The sequence below is a fragment of the Rhamphochromis longiceps genome, linkage group LG9 (genome assembly GCF_057381845.1).
Source record: "Rhamphochromis longiceps isolate RC_006_pf linkage group LG9, R_longiceps_female_GT1.1, whole genome shotgun sequence".
Taxonomy (NCBI): Eukaryota; Metazoa; Chordata; class Actinopteri; order Cichliformes; family Cichlidae; genus Rhamphochromis; species Rhamphochromis longiceps.
The window spans coordinates 31790411-31812719 of record NC_140565.1 but is presented as its reverse complement, the minus strand read 5'-3'; the positions used below and the strand labels follow the sequence as shown (position 1 = coordinate 31812719).

Genomic DNA, 22309 nt, shown 5'->3' with positions numbered 1-22309 from the left:
ATTTTCGCCGACCAATCAAAGGGTTGCCAATCAATGTTTCTACTATTGATGCGTAGCCCCTGTTGGGCCACCCAGTGATCTCACATTACTTCATCCAGCTAAACTAATCGTCAACAACAGGTGTGTTCGGGGAACCGGAATAGCGAGCTCAGAGTTAGCGCGATGATTTGGTCTTGGATGTGTCATTTGATCTTGGATGTAGTAAGCGAGGTATGAAGAACGGACCCCAGGACCGTGACAGAAATGTGTGCTTGTAACAAAGAGTCGTGGCTCACTGAGTGTCTGAATGAGTCTCACAGGCTTGAATGTGTGTTTGAAGCCAGTTATAATTATTAACTTGTTTGATCTGCTGCTCACTGCAAACAAGCACAAGCAGACTTTCAAGTTTTACAGCATTTCCAACAGATAAAAACCGTCCTTATACCCATTCAAACTAATTCATGTCAGAAAAGTTTCTGTTTTCAGTTTGTGCAATAAGCTACAAAAACTTTTTCTGTAATCTTGCACATTTTTCCCCACTTTGGTTCAGAGTCATGCTGACAGCAGCTTTTTCTTCATCATGTAGAAAAACAGTTAAATATGTAACTTCTTTACACTGATGGAAAATGAGTTTGACACCCCTGCTTCACACTGTTCATAGAGAGCTGCTCTGTGTTTTCACATGATCTAAATATTTATCAAAGTCAGATTTATAATATGTGATGTATAACTGTGTGTTACAGGGAAAACAAGGTTGAGTCTGGAGAGAAATAACAGAGTAACAGAGATTAATGAAATATTACACAGACATAAAGAATCATATTTTTAAAATCAGTCACTCCTGTTAAAGATATTATTAGAATATGTTTACAAATCTCTAAATGACATTTACCCAGCAATAATTTCTTATATCCAGGTTCTTCCTCTTTGCTGCCGTCCTCCTCGCAGCGCAGGTTTGCAGCTGCTGAAACTAAACGCAGCTCCCTGAAAGGCACAGCCAATCACATTGGCCATATTTGTCACATGACGTAGGACTCCAGTAGAGAATTATTTATTTATTTAGAACTAATTTAACTCTTTCTGCACCACTCGCTGAATGAGAAGCTGACAGATCGTTTTTTTCTTACTATCGGGTTTGTTTTTCTTTACTCGAAGAGATCAAATTATTGGTGGGGACAATTCAATAATCGCTGAATATTGGTGGGGACGCGTCCCTTCCGTCCATGCCAAATCGACGCCCTTGATCCAAAGACCAAAAGTCAAGATGCTCGTCAAACTTAAAAAAAAAAAAAAAGGTACGTTCTAAATGAAGCTTCAGACGTCACTAATCACGTGACTCTGGCCAAACGAATCAAGCCTCGACACGGTGCTTCTGACGCAGCGTGTTGAGTTTTCTGACACACGCACCGGAGCGTCAGCTTCAAGCGGACCATCACTACCTCTCACATCTAAAGGTAAGTGCCAAGGTAACTTTGAACTGAGATCAGTCAATCTCGAGTTTTTCGAAGTTTTCTGTTGCTCTCTGTGAGAGGAGACCGTTAAAGGCGGGGCTCTCCAGAGTGTAGCAAAACAGGAAACAGCAGCTGGGTGTGTGTAAGTGTGCAAACGAATAGTTTAGAAATGTAAGTGAGCCACAAGTAGTGATGGGCAGATGAAGCCTCGTGAAGCACTGAAGCTTTTCATCCAATTGGTTCACCCCAACGCGAAGTTTCTTGAAGCTTCATTTGCTCTAGCAGGACACCTACTGGACGTAAAAATATTGGTTGGCATGAATTTGAAGAGTGTGGCATTTTGCACACAGCCTGTAAATGTCAACAACAAAAGGAGTGTGTAAAACATCTATATTGTAGTGATGGCAGTATACTGTGTATATTTATGCTGGCAGTATGGAAAATGATTATTTGGAAATGCCTAAAATGGAAATGATCATATGCTGTGAGGTGAGGTGTGGACAGTGGTTGTGCTTTTGTAACATTGAGGCAAGGACAGTGATTAGTGTTTAGGGGACACATCATTGGTTTTTATTTAAAAACAACAGTTTCTCCACTGTGGCAGGTCGTAGGCGATTTCTTTCTTTGGACAATATTTCCCCTGCCTTTTAAAACACTCGCTCACAGGGCACAGATGAGGCAGGGGTACACAGGTATGTCAGTGCTAACTTATATAAGTGAGGGTAGACATATTTCTGTCTCTCCTAGTATTTAAGGGGGTCCTCCAGCCTTCCAATATTTGGCTCCATCATGTACTGTTGGACCTCAATATTTGCGTCTGCTGTCACATTTTGTGTCTGTGTCTGCCTGACACTCTCATCCAGGCGACGCCGCAGGTTGTTACCTAAACAAGAAGGAGAGTCTTATGAGATACTACCAATTCAATTTTCAATTCAATGTTATGTCTATAGTGCCAAATAACAACAACAGTCGCCTCAAGGCGCATTATATTGTACAGTAGATCATACAATAATAGATACAGTGGAAAACCCAACATTCAGTTTATATAAATGCAACTAAAATGCAATAACAATGGTACCGTGGGAAACAGCCTCAACAGATTGTGACGTTGATGGCTGTGGTGGTGGTGTGGAGGAAGAGGTGGTGGAGGCCCTCATTACAGAAGCACATTCTGCTTTCAGTCTTTTTTCTGCTTCGCTAGCTCTTGCAGGGCTGAGAAACCCGAGTTTTCTGAACCTTGGGTCCAGCAGTGTCGCAAGGAACATAATGCTCATGGTCTGTATTTTATCTAGCTTCTCTCTCAATAGCATCCTAAGCTTCTGAGCCAGGGAAGATCCAATGGATGGTGGTTTTTCCATTTGTTCATTGAGGCAATGATCCAGCGTAGTGAGCAAAGGTATGACCTTTGACCCAGACACCCTTTTTTCCTGAGAGAGCTCAGTGGTTGCATCGTTAAATGGTGCTAGGACAACCAGACACTCTGAAATTATACCAAATTCCTCAGATGACAGGTGGGATGTCTGTTGTGAGACTTGCCAAAGCAGCACCCACTGGCTCCCTTTGCTCGAAAAGTCTTTGCAGCATATTGTAAGTGCTGTTCCAGCGGGTTTCCACCTCCTGTAGTAGTTTGTGTTGAGGCTGCCTTAGTTGTTCCTGCACGACTGAAAGCCTCTCCTTACAAAATACAATTTAAAAAAGCATACATTAGATTGTCAAGGGAGCAGAACTATACTGTCGTGGTTCGAATTTTGAGGAAGAGACATACGACTGAAAAGTCCATAGTGGGTCAATAAATTATTTTATTAAAGCACACAGTAGTACAGTGTGGGAAGAGCCGGACTTCGACTTCCCTGCTCGTTGCAGAAAGCTTTATAGTCATTATGACGTCAGAAGAATTCCCATATCTCCTTCTATGTTCAAAACACCCCACTTCCCAGAATTGAACCCAGATGTTTCCACTCATGCTTCCTGGGAACCTAACCAATTGTGTATACAGTGTGTGTATTTTGTGTAATTGTGGGATCAGGCTAAAAAGAGTTCAAATGTCCTTATGTGAACTGCTGCAGCTGAGCCTTCTGGAGGTCCAGCTATTCTGGTGGTTTCTAACTGATCTATTTAAATGTTAATTCAAATGATACATGATAATATTTAATGATAAAGTGATACAAACTAATGAAGTAATGATGAAATAATGACAGTGCATGTAAATGATATCACAGTGAGATTTAAAATAAGATGTTTTTCTCGACAATACACATAAGTAGCATTAAAGAAACTGTAATTAAGCCACTTAAGAACATACCTTTGCAGAGGTACTGCTCCTGAAATATCCCATGATCTTCCTGGACTTGGCTTGGATGTCAGAGAGCTCAGGGGTCTGGTCAAGGGCCTTCTTCACCACTAAGTTCAGGGTGTGAGCTATGCATATGGCATGTTTAAGTCTTAGCTCCCTTGCACAAGCCCCCATATTGGCAGCCCCATCTGTTACTAGGCATGTGACTTTGTCAGTAATTGCCCATTCTGCCATGAGTGAGCCTTTCACCTGTGCAATGTTTTCTGCAGTGTGTGCATTAGGAAAATATTACACTCCTAAAACAACGGTGTTTAATGTGCTGGACTCATCAGCAAAATGGCAGGTGACTGCAAGATAGGCCTCTGTGTTGATGGAGGTCCACATATCTGATGTCAGACTCACAGCTGCTGCCTTCTCAACGCTGGCCTTAGCTTTCTCCTTCATCTCCTGGTACCTGGCCTCCACCATGACTTTCAGGGCCTAAAGGAAAGTAAAAACATTTTGTTCTAAAGTACGACGTGGCTGTGAAGCAGTGTGTAGTGTAGCTACACACTGAGGCTTTGAGCCTCAGTCCCGCCTGTTCACATTTAACTCTGTAGAAACGAAATCTTCACTGCTTTTATGACCTTTTTAGTGGGGAGAACATAGCTAGGATTTAATGACTTAACAAATCTTTTGAATCCTTTGTCCTCCACAATGCTAAATGGCTGGGAGTCCTCAATCACCGTGCTAACCAGGTCTTCATCTATTTGAGATTGTTCTGCTGAGGAAAGACAATAAAAACAAAGCACAAATATAAATATCACACACGTCACTTATTGCATTGTATGATATTGTTATATCATTTAGTAACATTACTGCATGCTATATTATCATGGCATTTGATGGCTCATCTGGTCTTGCTCCACAATCGGTGTCCCCCTTATTCTCATGCAAAGCTCTGTAGTGCCTAAGCATGGATGAGGTGTTGTTGTTATATCCCAGCTCCCTGGCACATAGCAAACACTTCACCTTGTACAAAAGTAAAGCTGCTTAACATAAATTGTATTGCACCATCAGTATTATGAAAATACATCTTCTGTAGAAATTTACATACCTTGTTGGGAGATATAAGCTCAAAATGTTCCCACACAGGGGAGGACATCCTCCTCTTCTTAGCTGGCTCCATTCTCTCCTGACTTTCTCTCCTCACTCTCATAAACCTCCAAACTGTCTCCAAACTCTCACTAACCGCAACTCTCCATCAAACACCCACATTTTTGAATGAAGTCTGAGGGGTTTATATCGCTGTCATATCTCGCGGCAAAGTTCGAACCACTTCATGAACCAGTCACGTGGTACAGCCGGGCAGCGAGGCTTCGGACGTCATCATTTTTAGCTCCTCCCATAAACGAAGCAAGCCTCGATGCACGCTTCGCGGAAACGCCCCCTCCATTACTCGACACACGCTTCGAAGCCTCGATACAGAAGGTCACATCACTAGCCACAAGTATAGAAAGGTCAAGTTCCGTGAGTTGTTTTTCTCACCACTGATCACGCGCTCAACACTACACATACTTGCATCACACACAGGGCTGGACTGGGACAAAAAATCGACCCGGGCATTTTGACTAGAGACCGGCCCACCAAAAATGTGACGTCATTCAGGGGTAAAACCGCAAAGGATTCTGGGAACTTGTGGCAAGAGGTACTAGCGCATGCAGGCTTTCAATTGAACTCAGTTACACAGCGATAAAAAGAAACACAAAAATGGCAAGACGCTGTTGTATTATTAACTGCAATAGCCGGTGTTGTGCCAAAAACTAATTGCTATAAGTAACTTGTTGAGCTATAATATGTGAAACATGTCAAATGCATCCCTCATGGATGACATAAAATCTTCTCTCCATCTCCATCTCTCTCTGCTGCTCTTCTGTCTCCTCTGTCACAGACTTCTCCACTTTCGATGATAAATCAGCCTGGTGCAACATGTAAGGATTGGCACAATTTGTTAAGATTTTGAGGAGTTTGAGAAACTAACCTTAAGCATAAAATAAAATTTACTATCAGTAACTTCATAGCACCCGCCCAGCAGTATATAAACTCCGTCATGCTAGCTAGTACGCAGTACCAGTTATTCTAAGCAACTGTAAAAAGTCAGCACAACGAAAACAAACTACAACTAAACTTGGTTTATATCTGACACAGATAGACAGCAGGTCATAACTTCTTACCTGAAGTTCAGTTCCTCTGCCACTATGACCGGCGGCCGCCTCGGGTCTCTCCTCCTCTTGCCTCCCCTTTCCCTTATCCGGTGTTGGGGAGTAACGGAATACATGTACCGCCGTTACGTATTTAAAATACAAAATATGAGTAACTGTATTCCGTTACAGTTACCGTTTAAAAAGGTGGTATTCAGAATACAGTTACTTTGTTGAAATAAATGGATTACACTGCGGTACTTTCCTGTTTCATTTTGTCACGTGTAACCCATATCAACTACTCCCTGTCACATGACCCACGTCAGCTGATTTGAGGTCCCTCTTCTGATTGGCTCCTCCCACGTCGCGGCAACTCTGAAAACCGGCTGTGGAGGGATACTTCCGGGTTCGACTCCTGCTGTGGCTGTGAGCTTATGGCATTTAGAACGGTGTTGGAAAACAAAGCGTTTTCTCCCCTCAATTCATCTTTAAACTTTAAACTCAGCGGTAAGTGTCCTTAATATCTTTCAACCTTTGGTTGTCAGTAACCAGCCGATCGTTTTCGCGATTAAAAAATGACTTTGTGCGGCAGCGCTCCCACCGCAAGCAGAACTCCGGTTCAAAAACCGCTGTTTTTGAACACTTTCTTTACTTAAGCATTTTTATGGGCTTACTTTGAAACAAAGTGCGATTGAATGATTATTGTTATGTGTTGCCTTGAATTCGGCTATGCTGTCTGTTAGACAGTTGTTTTCCTTTATTGTTGTTTTTGTATTGTTTGTAGCGAACGCTACTGGACTGTATAGATTAAGCTACGTAGCTAAGATGATTAATGATTTAACTGTTGTACATGGATTGATGATGATTTATGGTTTGCATTGTTACCTAGACATGCAGAAGAATATACTTGTTTACCGGTAAACTGAATCGAACTTGATGTGCTAATGGACATTTTTCTGACCTACAGGTCAGGTTTTTTTTCCCTCTTTGAATTGATCTTCTTCATATTGAAGTGGCGAGCCGGTAGGACCATTCTTTCTTTTCCCCCACTTAGCCGTCTTTGGATTACGGACATATTTCCCCCTTGTATGAAGCTGGACCCTAAGGAGGAATACCTTAAAAGTGAACTTTAAAAAGAAAAGGACCAAAAAAAGGACTCTTAGCAAAAGGACTCTTGCACAGAAAAATCACAGCACTGATTTATTATTTAATTGTGGACATTTACGTTGTGTGTTGTGTTAATTATTTTGTTCCATTTCCCCTTTCCCCTATTTATTCAATATATTTTTGGTACAAGACATTGCAGTTTTTGGTCTCATCATTCACACCATCTGGGCTCCATAAAGAACTATTTCTTCTGCGCGTCAGTCAGTAAATTCATCCATTGACATAAACTAGTCCTTAAATAACTTAGCGTTACACGCGGGTCAGGACTGTTTGGGTTTTGTTTGACAGCTACGTTCTGTTGTTCCAGGGGGCAGGGTTACGGTTGCCATGGTTACAGGGCAACTCTCTCTCTCTCTTTCTGTGACTGTGTGTTTCCTGGGTGAGAGAGCGCCTTTTCGTTGTTGTTGTGCTAAGCTAACAGGCAGAATGCTACAAGCATAGCTCTAAAGAATGTAGCATCATGGGCAGTGTAGTCCGTGTTGCAGGGAGAATGGACTGCCATACACGTTATGGGTCTGTGAGCTCGAGGAGGGAGAAAAGGGGGAGTGGAAAGGTAGGAGTTGTCGTCGAGGAAAAACGGGAGCTGGAAGCATGTAAATATAATAATAACCACTTCAGCCAAGAAGAGTGCCTGACGAGCCCAGTTGTAAGTAAGCTATTAAGACTCGACTGTACACCGTGTTCGTGTTTTCCTCCGAAAACAATAAGTTCTGTTGGAGCAGCCTTTCAACGCCTCTCTCTGTCTCTCGCAAGAAAAGTTGAGCCACACAACAAAGTAAAGCTATTTTTCGGCTACGAGCCGATACGGACCCCGCCATATTAGTCAGAGGTCCCTTTACTACAGTTCGGAGTCGCGGACCTTCAGTAATAAATCACACAGCAATAGTACATTCACGTTGTTGTAAAAAGGATGATAATATATTAAGTAATCCAAAGTATTCAGAATACGTTACTGTCATTGAGTAACGTAACGGAATACGTTACAGAATACATTTTGGGGCATGTATTCTGTATTCTGTAATGGAATACATTTTAAAAGTAACCTTCCCAACACTGCCCTTATCCACCTGCTGGCCTCCACCACTTGCTGATGTTGCTAAATCTGTGAAAGCTATGCCATAGCTACCGCCAAACATTTCAGTTATTTTTACACATTTGGCAGCGTCTGCCTGAAGGCCTTGTTTCTTTTTGGCCCTAATTTTTTCTGCACCTCCTTTCCTTTTTTTGTTCTCCATTTCTTTAGTTCATCTATAAGATTGCTAAACAAGGGGGAGGGTGCATCCGACCTCCTCGGCTGTAATTGGTCCAGCCCAGAGTCGATCATGACCAATTGGCCAATCCAACACCTTTCATTATTTATACCCTTCCAAAAAAAAAAAAATCGATCGGCCCATGAAAACAAAAAATCGCCAGCAGCCCACCGGGCAAATTCCCGGTATAACCGATGGCCAGTCCAGCTATGATCACACGCGCGCTCTCAAGCATCAGTATTGTACAATTCTGGGCATCACGTGATTTGAGGGTGTTCCCATATAACACGTGTGTATGTGTATATTGGTGTGTCGGCCCACTGGGCATTTGAGTCTAATAACAGGCCTCAGTCTCTCCTGCTATACTGCTAAATTTTGTATCGGTGCTCAAACCTTTTGTGTTTGTTTCCAATAAGTTGCCCACCTCGGGAAGCAAAAATGTGTTCTTTTACTTGTCAGATGAACATATGAGACACTTTGACTCTTCAGTGCAGTGTGGAGCCTAACAAAGATCTGTTTTGTGTCCCAGCTGATCAGCAGGAGGAGAAGAGTCTGACGGAGCAGCAGAGGAACATTTTCAGCTACTTGGACTCAGCTCAGCCACTACAGAGGAAACAATGAGCTCAACACAGAAGGTGACAGACAGAGCAGGGCGATATGACCAAAAATATTTATCACGATATACATTTGAAAATTTGTGATAATGATATAACTGACGCTATAATTGACACTAGACAAAATACTTTACAACTCCACAACTTTATTAAAAATCCCATCAATGTATTTTCACTTAAACAAACAGCTGTTTTTTTTTCTGTGTATTGAAGTTATATAAAAATTTAACAGTGCAAATGCAAATTCCTTGCTGACAGTTTAACCAAAAGGCATTTCCAGTGGAAATTGGCCGACATTTGCTCCGAGGAATTTGCATTTACACTGTTAATATTTTTGGTCATATCGCCCTGCTCTACGTTCATGTGTTACTGTTTAGGATTAAATTGGTTTGATGTTTGGTGCCTTTTTCTTAATGTAAAAAAATCCTCAGGTTACAATCAGACATTTTTCTTCACTGAACCTGTTTAGTCTAAACTTAGACCCCGCTGTCTCCAGGACTTATTCCCGTGAAAGAAAAACAAGGCAACAGCGATCGATTTACTTGCAAGTGAGGCCTCGTTGGTATCTCAGAAAGGCACTTCAAATGTCATTAGCCCCCCCCCCCCCCCCCCCCCCCCCCCCCCCCCCCCCGGACCTCGAGAAGCTGGGGAGGGGGACAAATAAATTCCTTTCACCGCAGAGTTAAAACAATGTAGAGATGGTAGCATAAAAATGACAACATTTAACAATTCACTTTAACAGAGCCAAGCTGGTCATTTTACCAGCTCAGCTCTAATTCATATGACCAATAATATATGGTATAAACATCTAGATGATGGGAAAGTGGTATTCTTGGATAAATTTAGATCTTTTGATTGATAAACTAAAATGTTATTGATTTTCATCAGCTGCTCTGTGCTTGATGAAAGGTTGCCTCACTTCTCTATTCAGTTATCACAAACGATCTGCAATATGTCTTGGCTTAATCTTGGGTATGCCAATGATTCCACCATGTTTTATTCAGCCAGTGACAACTCTGAACTGATCAGCGTGTCACAACAAAATTTGCTGAATGTGTTTGACTGGATAAGTAAAAACAACATGATTTTAAATGTATCTAAATCCAAATCTATGTTAATTAGAAGCAGATTAGTCAACAGCCCACAACTAAGTCTGTCCATAGCCAGTGTTAGAACACGTCACCCAGATTAAACTACTCGGCATTACCATAAATCACCACCTTTCATGGTCTCAGCACATCGATTGTTTTTAAGAAAATAGGACAAGGCATAGCTATGGCTATGAAATGCTCTTTCTGTATCACTTCTTCAATTATGAAAGATGTCATTAATGCACTAGTAATGTCTCATCTGGAGTTGCACCTTAGAACACACATGCATCAACACTACAATGAACGGGTGGAGGGAGGTTTGGAGTCTTCTCTCACCCCCATTCTCTGCGGCCTGCTGGAGCGGGGGGGCTAGAAGGAGTGGGCCGTCCGACTGCGGTCTGGAGTGTGGGGCCTCCCTGCTGCTGCGGAGTCGGGGCGGTCTGCCTCTCCCCACCGCAGGGAAAAGGGTAACACCACCTGGGTCTGGGTGCAGTTCCCCCCTCCAGGGGCAAGGGTACCTAGACCCGGTTCGTAGAGTACGCTTGGGGAGTGTGATCGTGTATACAGCGTCTCTTTATGTCTGTCTCCCCGTCGGTTGAGTGTGGAGTAAGTGCATATGAGAGCATGAGGGTGGGAATGGATGTTTGTATCTGTGTGTGCCTGTATGTCTGTGTCTATATGTCAGGTTGGGTATCAGACGCCACCTCTCTGGGGACATCTCAGGCCCTCCAAGGTTTGGAGGCCTATCTCCACCCACCACCACTTCCCCTGCCAGTGGCGGACTCCCTCAGGTGTCGGTGCGTTGGTGGTTCTTTGTGTCTGGGGGTGGGCGTCCGGGTACACACCGGCTCACTCCTTGGCGGCCGCTTATCGGGGCCTGGAGCCTGGGGCTCGCTCGGGCCACTTCGGAGGTGGGGTGCCCCCGGCCTCTCGGCCTGGGGCTCGGTCACTCAGGCACAGCTGGCTGCCGGCGGAGCTCACAGGCACGTCACTGCAACTCCCCCTGGCTTCTGCTCCGCGGCTGCTGAGTGAGCCCTCATCTGGGACTCTCCTCAGCTCTTACTGGGACAGTGGCGCGGCTGCCCCTCTGTGGGTCTTCCTTGGTCTCTTGTGTTCTGGGGGCCTCTGGATGTCTGGAGTTTTGATCTCCTCCATACCTGCTTGATACCATAGAGGACAGGGCTGTGGCTCCCCACACTCCCTAGCAGATCGTTACATGGAGAAACCTTTGGAATGCGAGCATGCTGATCCACACAGGTGTACACAGGTGTACACATGGGTATTCACAGACGCGGACTACAGTTTTCTTGGCTGCTGCCTCAAAGCACACTGTGCGCTGTCTATCTTGCGTGTTGCACAATATCGTTTATTATTTAGTAACTATTGATATCTACTGCTAGCTAGTTTATTGTGATGGTGCTTTTTTTTAAAATTTATTATGTTGCTCTTTGTTGTTTGCTTTCTCTTCTGTTTTTTTTCTCCATACAGGTGACCCAGGTGTTTTGTTTTTTTTGTTTGTTTTTTTTTTTTCTTTCTTCCCCCCTTCTCACCGTCTCTTCTCCCGTTTGGTTTTCTTTCTCCCTGTCCTATCCCCCAGTCATGTCTGTCCCGTTTGTAAGATAAGATAAGATAACCTTTATTAGTCCCACACGTGGGAAATTTGTTTTGTCACAGCAGGAAGTGGACAGTGCAAAAGTTATGAGGCAAAAATTAGAATACAATAAGAATAAATACAGTACACAACTGTACAGAATAGAATAAAATAAAATACTATATACAGTAGAATAAAATAAAATAAATATACAATAAGATAAAAATAGAATACAAATACAAATACTATATACAACTGAGTAAAAATACAACGATGACAGAAAGGATTATTGCACTTAGTATTATTGCATATGTATGGATGTGTGTGCTTGATCAGTTAAAGTCTTTATTATGGAGTCTGACAGCAGTGGGGAGGAAAGACCTGCGAAATCTCTCCGTCCCACACCGTGGGTGCCGCAGTCTCCCACTGAAGGAGCTGCTCAGTGCTGTCACAGTCTGCTGCATGGGGTGGGAGATGTTGTCCATCAGGGATGACAGCTTAGCCGCCGTTCTCCTGTCACTCACCACCTCCACTGGGTCCAGAGGGCATCCTAGAACAGAGCTGGCCAACTGAAAATAAAATAAATTTATAATTATAATAAAGGTCAATCAAATGGACCAATATGGCAAGGCCATGATGATCCACTTGGTAAAATAAATCCGCTTGGCATCTTTCTTGGCCTTAAGACAACAATTCTGATGGCTAAAGATCCAAACGGGACACACACAAAAAAAAAAAAATTATGAAAGATGTCATTAATGCACTAGTAATGTCTCATCTGGACTATTGGTCAATCATTTGGTCAGCAGCTAATAAGACAGATCTTAACAGACTTCAGTTAGTCCAGAATAAGGCGTCCAGATTAGATGTTCATACTATACTAATTAAAAACGGACCGATCCTCGCCTCACAAAACGCGCTACTTGGCGTAACCCAGCTTTGCTTATCAGAGAAGTATGTGTCACTCGATAGAGCGGCTGTTGTCTGCAAGACCTGTCGGCGAACTGGTGGAGCATTTGGAGCCTCACTACATGCTTCCAAACCGCAGCATTTTTAATCTTAATCTCTTCCATACTGAGGCGAAAAGGAAGCAATTTGTCCCGTACTTCAGCTAGAATGGGGGGAAAAAGACTCTGGAGTTAGTCTGTGTCCTTAAGCTGCAGCTGCCTCTTCTTCCCTCATGTTTTCTAAGTAGCTGACAGCTGGTAACTGTGCAGGGGCGGCTCTAGCAAAGCTTTGCCAGGGGGCAGGTATGGCATTAACAAGTAAAGGGAGGCACAAAAAATACTTTTCTTTGTTATTTCATTTAAAGGACTAACTTTTAATAAATAATTATCTGAATCTTACAACCAAAGTGTTCATCTGATTAAATGTATAGAAATCCATTACTGTATATGTTAACTATTAAGTCTAATTTACACCCTGGTAAGCTATAGTCCTTTTTCCTTTGGGAAGGTACCATCTGTGCAGTCTGCAATTCTGTTGAAGAAAGATGTTGAATCTATTTACTGTAATTGTCGGGCTACTAGCCGCTACTTTTTGCACAAGCTTTGAACCCTGCGGCTTTTAGTCAGGTGCGGCTTTTCTAAGGATTGTCCATGATTTTTGTGATATCGTAAGATGATTTGTTTTGTTTCTTCTGCTGTTCTACAGCACTACGTTGCCTGGCGGAAGGATCGGGGTTCAAGAGTGGTATATTGGTCACATGTCCATCCGCCAGGCAACGTAGTGCCGTAAGAAGTAGCGCGAAAAACAAACTTCAAAGTAGCGCTACGCCTTCAGCGGGAGGCGTGGATGATGAGCGGCGATAAACTTGCGAAAAGCAAGTTATGCCCAACTCCACCAGTGGATTCTGACAGCGTGGAAAAGTGTGAAAACATCCATGATCACCAACGGATTTCGAAGGGCTGGACTGCTGCATGATGGAGAGGAGGACACCGCCACAGCCCTTCAGAGGGTGTTCGACACTGACAACGAGGATTTGTTTGGTTTTGAAAGTGACAACGAATGAGAGAAGCGGAGAGGTGATGACGAAGCCATCATGAACCTGTTCGTTTCCGACACTGGAGAAGAGGACTTTGGTGGTTTTAGTGCACAAGAAGAAGAGAAAGATGGTGAATGACTGACTTTTCTTCTTGTTAAAGCTAGAGCTGGGCGATATAAGATTTTTTCATATCATGATATGTTTTTAATTCACATGGTAGGATTTGTAAAGAATTTATTCGTAAATGAGGGTGGAAAAAAAGTATTTGGTCAATAACAAAAATACAACTCAGTACTTTGTAACATAACCTTTGTTGGCAATAACAGAGGTCAAACGTTTACTATAGGTCTTTACCAGGTTTGCACACACAGTAGTTGGTATTTTGGCCCATTCCTCCATGCAGATCTTCTCGAGAGCAGTGATGCTTTGGGGCTGTCGCCGAGCAACACTGACTTTCAACTCCCGCCACAGATTTTCTATGGGGTTGAGGTCTGGAGACTGGCTAGGCCACTCCAGGACTTTCAAATGCTTCTTACGGAGCCACTCCTTTGTTGCCCGGGCGGTGTGTTTTGGATCATTGTCATGTTGGAAGACCCAGCCTCGTTTCATCTTCAAAGTTCTCACTGATGGAAGGAGGTTTTGGCTCAAAATCTCACGATACATGGCCCCATTCATTCTGTCCTTAACATGGATCAGTCGTCCTGTCCCCTTGGCAGAAAAACAGCCCCATAGCATGATGTTTCCACCCCCATGCTTCACAGTAGGTATGGTGTTCTTGGGATGCAACTCAGTATTCTTCTTCCTCCAAACACGACGAGTTGAGTTTATACCAAAAAGTTCTACTTTGGTTTCATCTGACCACATGACATTCTCCCAATCCTCTGCTGTATCATCCATGTGCTCTCTGGCAAACTTCAGACGGGCCTGGACATGCACTGGCTTCAGCAGCGGAACACGTCTGGCACTGCGGGATTTGATTCCCTGCCGTTGTAGTGTGTTACTGATGGTGACCTTTGTTACTTTGGTCCCAGCTCTCTGCAGGTCATTCACCAGGTCCCCCCGTGTGGTTCTGGGATCTTTGCTCACCGTTCTCATGATCATTTTGACCCCACGGGATGAGATCTTGCGTGGAGCCCCAGATCGAGGGAGATTATCAGTGGTCTTGTATGTCTTCCATTTTCTGATGATTGCTCCCACAGTTGATTTTTTCACACCAAGCTGCTTGCCTATTGTAGATTCACTCTTCCCAGTCTGGTGCAGGTCTACAATACTTTTCCTGGTGTCCTTCGAAAGCTCTTTGGTCTTGGCCATGGCGGAGTTTGGAGTCTGACTGTTTGAGGCTGTGGACAGGTGTCTTTTATACAGATGATGAGTTCAAACAGGTGCCATTCATACAGGTAACGAGTGGGGGACAGAAAAGCTTCTTACAGAAGACGTTACAGGTCTGTGAGAGCCAGAGATTTTCCTTGTTTGAGGTGACCAAATACTTATTTTCCACCCTAATTTACGAATAAATTCTTTACAAATCCTACCATGTGAATTCATGGATTTTTTTTTTCACATTCTGTCTCTCACAGTTGAAGTGTCCCTCTGGTGCAAATTACTGACCTCTGTCATCATTTTAAGTGGGGGAACTTGCACAATCGGTGGCTGACTAAATACTTTTTTGCCCCACTGTATGTGCGAAACAGGATTTTCCCCTGATTCTAGCTTGTGCGGCTAATATTCAGGTGCGCATTGTAGTCCGGGAAATGTGGTAATTATTGTGGAAACATGATTGATTATTTCTGTGCATTTGATGTACACGTGCATTAAATTAAAGTTGATTATGTCGATTAAGCATCATGAGGGCGGGGGTGGTTCTGGGAGATTTTTGCTGGGAGTTGGCAACTCTATTAGTTAGGTTGTTTAATATTTCTGATAAGTACTCTTTATAATACTAGAATAGGAAGGATGGTGCAAGTTTAAGTTTATTAGATTGATGTGTGTTGCTGAACTATAAAATATTTGAATAGAATAGAATTCAACTTTATTGTCATTGCACATGTCACAGGTACAGGGCAACAAAATGCAGTTTGCTTCCATCCAGAAGTGCTTTAGCCTTGATATAGATATATTACAATATATATATTAGCAATAATATAGATATGTAAGTATATTACAGAAATGGGTCTATTATGGCATGTTATAATGTACACGGTATGAAGTATGTTATGAATATGCTATAACTATAAGTATGTACAGGCTGTAGTGAGTACAAGCTATGAACAGGATATAAATAGGAAAAACTATACAAAAATATGAGATGTACAGCTATACAGAAATGGGAAATATGCAAGTTATAAACAGTTGTTGAATTAAAAATTATCGTATTTTATAGAATGATTATTTATACAGTGGTGCAGTTAAGATAAGAGAGATATGTGGATAATTTCTATAGAGGCTGTATAAAGTGCTAGTGGTTTTGAGTGGTGGTTCAGTCTGTGTTATTATTGTGTGTTTGAGGGTACAGTTGTCCATTGTATGTGTGTGTGTGTGTGTAGGTGGTTGTGGGTGTGTGTATGTTCAGGCCGTGAGTTTAACGTGGGTCAGATGTCAGGAGGCAGAGTTCAGGAGTCTGACAGCTGTGGGGAAGAAGCTGTTCCGGTACCTGGTGGTCTTAGTCCGGAGGCTCCTGTAGCGCCTCCCAGAGGGCAGGAGGGTGAAGAGTCAATGTGATGGGTGACTGGGGTCTTTGATGATTTTCCCAGCCCTTTTCAGACACCGCTTCCTGTAGATGTCTTTTATGGCAGGAAGTGGTGCTTCGGCGATGGGCTGGGCAGTTTTCACAACCCTCTGCAATGCAACCTCTGCCTCTGCTCCGAGGCAGACCAGTTCCCGTACCAGATTGTTATACAGTTGGTCAGGATGATCTCGATGGTGCAGCGATAAAAGTTCACCAGGATGTCTGAGGACATTTGGTTCTTCCTCGGAGTCCTCAAGAAGAAGAGGTGCTGGTGAGCCTTCTTGACCAGCTTGGAGCAGTTGGTCGTCCAGATGAGATCCTCGGAGATGTGGACTCCAAGGAACTTGAAGCTGCTCACACGCTCCACAGCCGTCCCCTTAATGTAGATGGGTGGATGTGGGTCAGCATTGCTCCTGTAGTCCACGATGAGCTCCTTGGTCTTCTCGGTGTTAAGCAGCAGGTTGTTTGTGTCGCACCACTCAGCCAGACCATCCACCTCCTCCCTGTAGACGGCCTCATCGTTGTCACTGATGAGGCCAATCACCGTGGTGTCATCTGCAAACTTAATGATGGTGTTAGAACCATCGGCAGGTCTGCAGTCGTGGGTGAAGAGGGAGTAGAGGAAAGGGCTCATTTGGTATAACGGAATAGCTTTAGTGTCTTGTTTTTAAAACTTGAGTATGAACTTATACAAAATGCAGCAAGATATTTATTTAAAAAACAGTTTTATTGATTACAAAAAACACTATCGGATTCGTATCGGCAGATATCCATATGATATCGGTATTGGACATTAAAAAGTGGCATGGTGCCATCTCTAATACGAATATCGATGAAATGCATTATCAGCTTTCTTGGCTTCCTGTAAAGTATTCTATGGCTTACTTGCAGTTATAAAGAACTCAATTCTGTTAAACACACCACATTTATTTCTGCTCAGCTGCAGTATCCAGATGAAATACATAATGATATTACATGATTTTCAACAAACTGCAATTTAGTAAATCCTCGAGTTAAAAGTAACTTTTTGTAAAACTGTTATATTTAGAGCAACTTTCAGGTGGAATAAATTACCTTATAAAATTAGAGAATTAGTAACTATTCAAAACTTCAATGAACATTTAAAAGCTGATTTACAGAACTTTTAGTTGTTGTAATATTGTAAGAGATGATTTGTTTTTGAGATTTCTGTAATGTGCCTCCGTGTTATTGATATTGTTGTTGTTATTGTTGTTGTAGTTATTATTGATTGCTTATATTTTAATTGTGAAACCTCACTGTGGATGTAAGAGCCAAATTATGTGGATATCTTGAATCCACTTTATTGTATAATATTTTATGTGATTGTATTTGATGGAAGACGAGCAACATGGAAGCTAATGGGGTTCCTTTTGAATAAACAAATAAACAAACACAGGATTTATTATCACTGAATAATTATGTATAAATCTATAAAAATTATAGAAATATGTGTTAGAAACAGTGTGTGTGTGTGTACAATCAGGAGGGATGGGCTTGATTTTAGTGTTTTAACAGTCATGAATTATTTTTAACAGCAGGTTGGATGTAATGTGTTAGAACTACCAGCAGGTGGGGATAAGAGACCTTTAAGGTGTTTGGTGCCACACTCCACCTTCAGGTTTAAAACTAGTGTTAATGGAGAGAGTTTGAAGGTTGAGTTTGTTCCACGACTGCATTTCACTCACTGCCTCTGTTTGTATCTCTGTCACTGCAGGACCAACATGGAGCGAGAAGTCAGCGCTCTCAGGAGGCCGACAAACCTCACAGAAGAAAGAGAGAGAAAAAACACACCTGTGACGAGTGTGGGAAGGATTTTACTAGCAAGGCTGAACTAAAATGTCATCAGGTCATCCACACTGGAGAGAAACCATTCAGCTGTGACTTGTGTGGAAAGTCTTTTTCCTGGAAGCGTTCCCTAAAAACACACCAACTCATCCACAGTGGAGTTAAAGCATACAGCTGTGATCAGTGTGGCAGAGCTTTTACTCAAAATGGTCACTTACAGAATCATCTAGTTAGCCACTCTGGAATTAAGGCATACAGCTGTGACATCTGTGGAAAAACTTTCAGCCGGAGAGGGTACCGAAATGCACACCTACGCATTCACACCAGACATGATGTGTACAGCTGTGAACAGTGTGGCAAAGAGTTTACAACAGACGCAGACTTACAAAAACACATGTTTACCCACAATGAGGAGAGACCTTATAAATGTGACCTGTGTGAGAAGACTTTTAAATCTCCACGTTACCTGAGACGACACCAACAGATCCACACCAGAAAGAGACTCTACAAGTGCAGTTACTGTGAGGTATGTATTTATATTGTTATCTTGTCATTTTAGCCTGACTGTTTGGAACAACTCTGCTCATTAAACTGTGTTAGCATGTTAGCAATTCTACTGCATGGAAAAGCAGCTCTGAGTGATTATTCAGATTTTCATGTCAGTTACGATTTTAGTATTACTGTAGTATTATGGTGGTAGTATTGTAGTTATTGCAGCCCAGTAAACTGAGTGTGTTAACTGAAACAATAAAATGTAATTGGACGTCTGCAGAGATGCTCTTTATTTCAGGCGACGTTCAGGATAAAAATGTTGAAGGACTGACTTACACTGTCTTTGTGTCTTTGTTTAGAAGCAGAGTGACACAGATGGATCCAGTTCTCAACCCTGTCATCACTGTGGTGGTGGGAAAGACTTTCGTTGTGACCTCTGTGGAAAAACATTCAGTCAGCAAAAGAACCTAAAAACACATCAACGTAGACACACTGGAGACAAACTGCAATACTGCAAAGAATGTGGGAGAAGCTTCCCCACATCAGCTGAGTTAAAACAACATGACCTGATTCACAGTGGGGTTAAAAAGCACCTCTGTGATCAGTGTGGGTCATCCTTCACCACTGCAGGTCAGCTTAAAAAACACAAACGAGTCCACACAGGAGAGAAACCATACAAGTGCAGACACTGTGACAAAAGCTTCTCACATTCAGGTAGTCATAACTATCATGAACGTACACACATGGAAGGAAACTACAGCTGTGACCAGTGTGACAAGAGCTTCAGGAATCTCAGTTCATACTTCAAACACAAACAATCCCACGTTACTAATAAACTGTTTCACTGTTACCAATGTGCCCAAACATTCACCTCATTGTCTGCTCTGTGCAAACATCAGCGTGATCACTCAGGGCTGAAATCACTCCCATCACTGGATCACAGTGAATCTGAAGACACAGAAAGATCCTCTGGTTTCAGTGTCAGACTCAAAAAGCTTGAGATCAGGCTCCACAGAGTTCCGATAGAATCATTTAAACTTGTGTTGAACTGAACTGGTTGCTGGGCTGAACTTCTACATAATACAGATTTACATGGGATCTTATTTTCTGTCGTTTTACTGAGTCAGTTTTGTCCTTTTTTCTCTGTCCTGGTTTTGCTCGTCTGTAAATAATTGAAACTCAGTCAAATAGTTCATTGTTCTCCAGCAAAACGTTTTGGAAACTCATGTTTAACTTTTAAAACTCTGACATGTTTTAGCACACAAGGCTTCATCGGGGAGTTCACTCATGATTGGACCATGAGAATAAAGGTTTTTAGTTCTTTCAAAGAGTCTTGGAGGTGTTTGATGTTTTGTTTTTTCTGAAATCACCTGAAAGAAAAACTATTTTTCTAGCTTTATGTAGTGTAGAAGTTTTTAATGTTTCTTTCATCTGTGATGTTCTTGAATGTGTTGACATGAAGATGGTACAAATAAACTGTCCTTTTAGCTTCAGCTCCTAATTTATTCATTATTTATGGATGTAGCACAGCAGCAGTTTCTTGATTAACACATGGAGGGCTCGGGATCTGATGGTAAATAATGTTTTGTGTCCTTGTACACATCATACAGCTCAGCTGTTCCACAGATGTCAGGTTTACACAGTGGGATGGTTTGTAAGAACGCAGCTCTCCTGTGGATAAATCCTTACTCTTAGCCTCAGGACCTCACACAGTCCCAGCAGATTCGGTCAGAAGATTTATACCTTTTTCATTTCTATATGATTCTTCTTGCATCTAAACAAAGATTATTATGATGATGATGAGTCATTTATGAAAAAAGAAGCAAAAAACAATATTGTTGTGTGAGGATTTTTATGGCAGATTTTTTGCATCAACATTTTTGTACATGAAAATGTTGAAAGGATGCAAAGGAGGAGGAGGGCACAAGAGCTCAGCGCGTGATACTGACTGGAAGCAACACAGCTGCTGTTGACAAAGCAGCAGAGTCAGATATGAATGTGTATTGAATTCACCGTGTAAATATACCAGATTTATCCACATACGCTAGTTTTCACCCCTTTTTTTTTACTTTCAGTAAGTTTACTTTTAGTTTATTTTTACTTTCTGAAGACGCGGGAGAATCTGATTCATCATAATTGAGCATTTCATTAATGTTACACCCCAATGCTTTCATTTGAACCCCAAGTGTCATTGTCTTTGAAAATGCACGGAGTATAATGCATCTATTTTGCAAAAATAAATAATACAATAAATGTTAAAAGACTTTCAAAACGGTACCCTGTTTTCCCTTCATCGTATCGTACAAATAGAGATAATATAATTATCTGAGGAACAATTGTCAATAAGCAGAGAAGTTATTAAAATATTAATGCAAGACATGGAAGCAGGTGGTGTTGTTCCTAAATTAGGAACAATATTTTAAAATTACTTCACAATTCTTCTTGCACTTCAGATTGTTACAAACTATCAGAATATAAAGAAAGTCAGAAAATGGACAACCTCAGCTTATAAAACTGCTATTTTTTTTTAACCACAAACCACTGGATCAATTTCAAGTGTTTTGCACTTGATTTTTATTTTATCATAAAACACTGCAGAGATGCAAAGAAATAATCATTATAACAGTGTGCAAATGCTCCACGTTATACTGTGTCCAAGCTTTAGACGTCTCTGAAGCTTACACAGCAATAGGTGTGGCATGTACAGAACTCAAATACCGTCTCCTTAAAAGGAGAGACCATTATCTTATCTGTTGAAACAGGAGGTAGCTTGGTATGTCACAGCACATTTTTTCTGCACCCAATCTCTCACTCCCTTTTCCTGCAATTGTTCAATTCACAAGCTCTTCTTCCTTTAAATGAAGCTACAAATAAACATAACAAAAAACTCAAAATCTCTCAACAGGGGTGCACAGTCCACATTGCACAGTGACAGCACAAAGACCCACACAGCTGGATTTGGATATTTAACATTCTTTCAGTAAAAATTAAATCCTGCATGAGTTCATGAATATCTGGCATTAATCAGATGAAAGCCTCTGCTATAGCACCCTGTCATCCATTCATCCAAGAGATGTAACAGAGACACTGCCTCTATTAGATAATTATTAGATAATCATTTTTGAAAAATAATCTTTAACATCTGAGTAATTTCAGATTTTTAATGTCAGATTTTACACCGTCAGGTGTAGCCGAGGTTAACTCAGAAACTTAAACTTTAACTCAAAACGTATTTTAACCCTTGGTAGTACCTAAAAAAAGTACCCCTTATGAAGACCTAGAGCCATAAATCGACCACGCCATAAAGTGCTATAAAAAGATTATACATCAATATTTTTCCACTTTAAATTAGCCAATATTGTAGACCTACTTCTCCTTGAAATATACATATGAAGTTTTAATTATATTTTCGTTGTTTTAACCCTTTAAATCCCAGTTGTATTACATGAGCGCCCCGTTTTTACAAAAAACTAAATATTTAGAAATAAAAACATTTGAAGTAATATTCGTTTGTTATTATAATTAGGCCTTTAGATGGACTAAAGATCAGCACCAAAATTAATTTCGATCAACTTACAATTTTCTTTTCCGAAGCGAATTATGTCCTCCAGGCGGTCCGTCGTCGTTGTCTAAGCCGGGATCCATGCCTCCTCCCGGGTAACGTGCAGACGATTGCTCCGGTCATG

The 22309-nt window shown here is 41.8% G+C and overlaps 1 protein-coding gene, 1 long non-coding RNA gene and 1 pseudogene across 3 annotated transcripts in view; 2 read left to right on the top strand and 1 right to left on the bottom strand.

The window, feature by feature from the left end:
- Window positions 1-22309, top strand: part of LOC146662596 (uncharacterized) — a 67468-nt gene that overhangs the window by 30185 nt on the left and 14974 nt on the right. For both annotated transcript variants that reach the window (XM_085417434.1, XM_085417435.1), the window contains exon 5: window positions 18061-18657. In XM_085417434.1, the coding sequence (XP_085273560.1) occupies window positions 18061-18657 (597 nt within the window). The remainder of the gene's footprint in view (window positions 1-18060; window positions 18658-22309) is intronic.
- LOC146662597 (uncharacterized) lies at window positions 1077-18054 on the top strand. Its single transcript, XR_014913158.1, has 4 exons — window positions 1077-1433; window positions 6230-6410; window positions 6871-7716; window positions 8850-18054. It is a non-coding gene; the product is annotated as an uncharacterized LOC146662597 (long non-coding RNA).
- LOC146662598 (zinc finger BED domain-containing protein 4-like) lies at window positions 2174-3897 on the bottom strand (annotated as a pseudogene).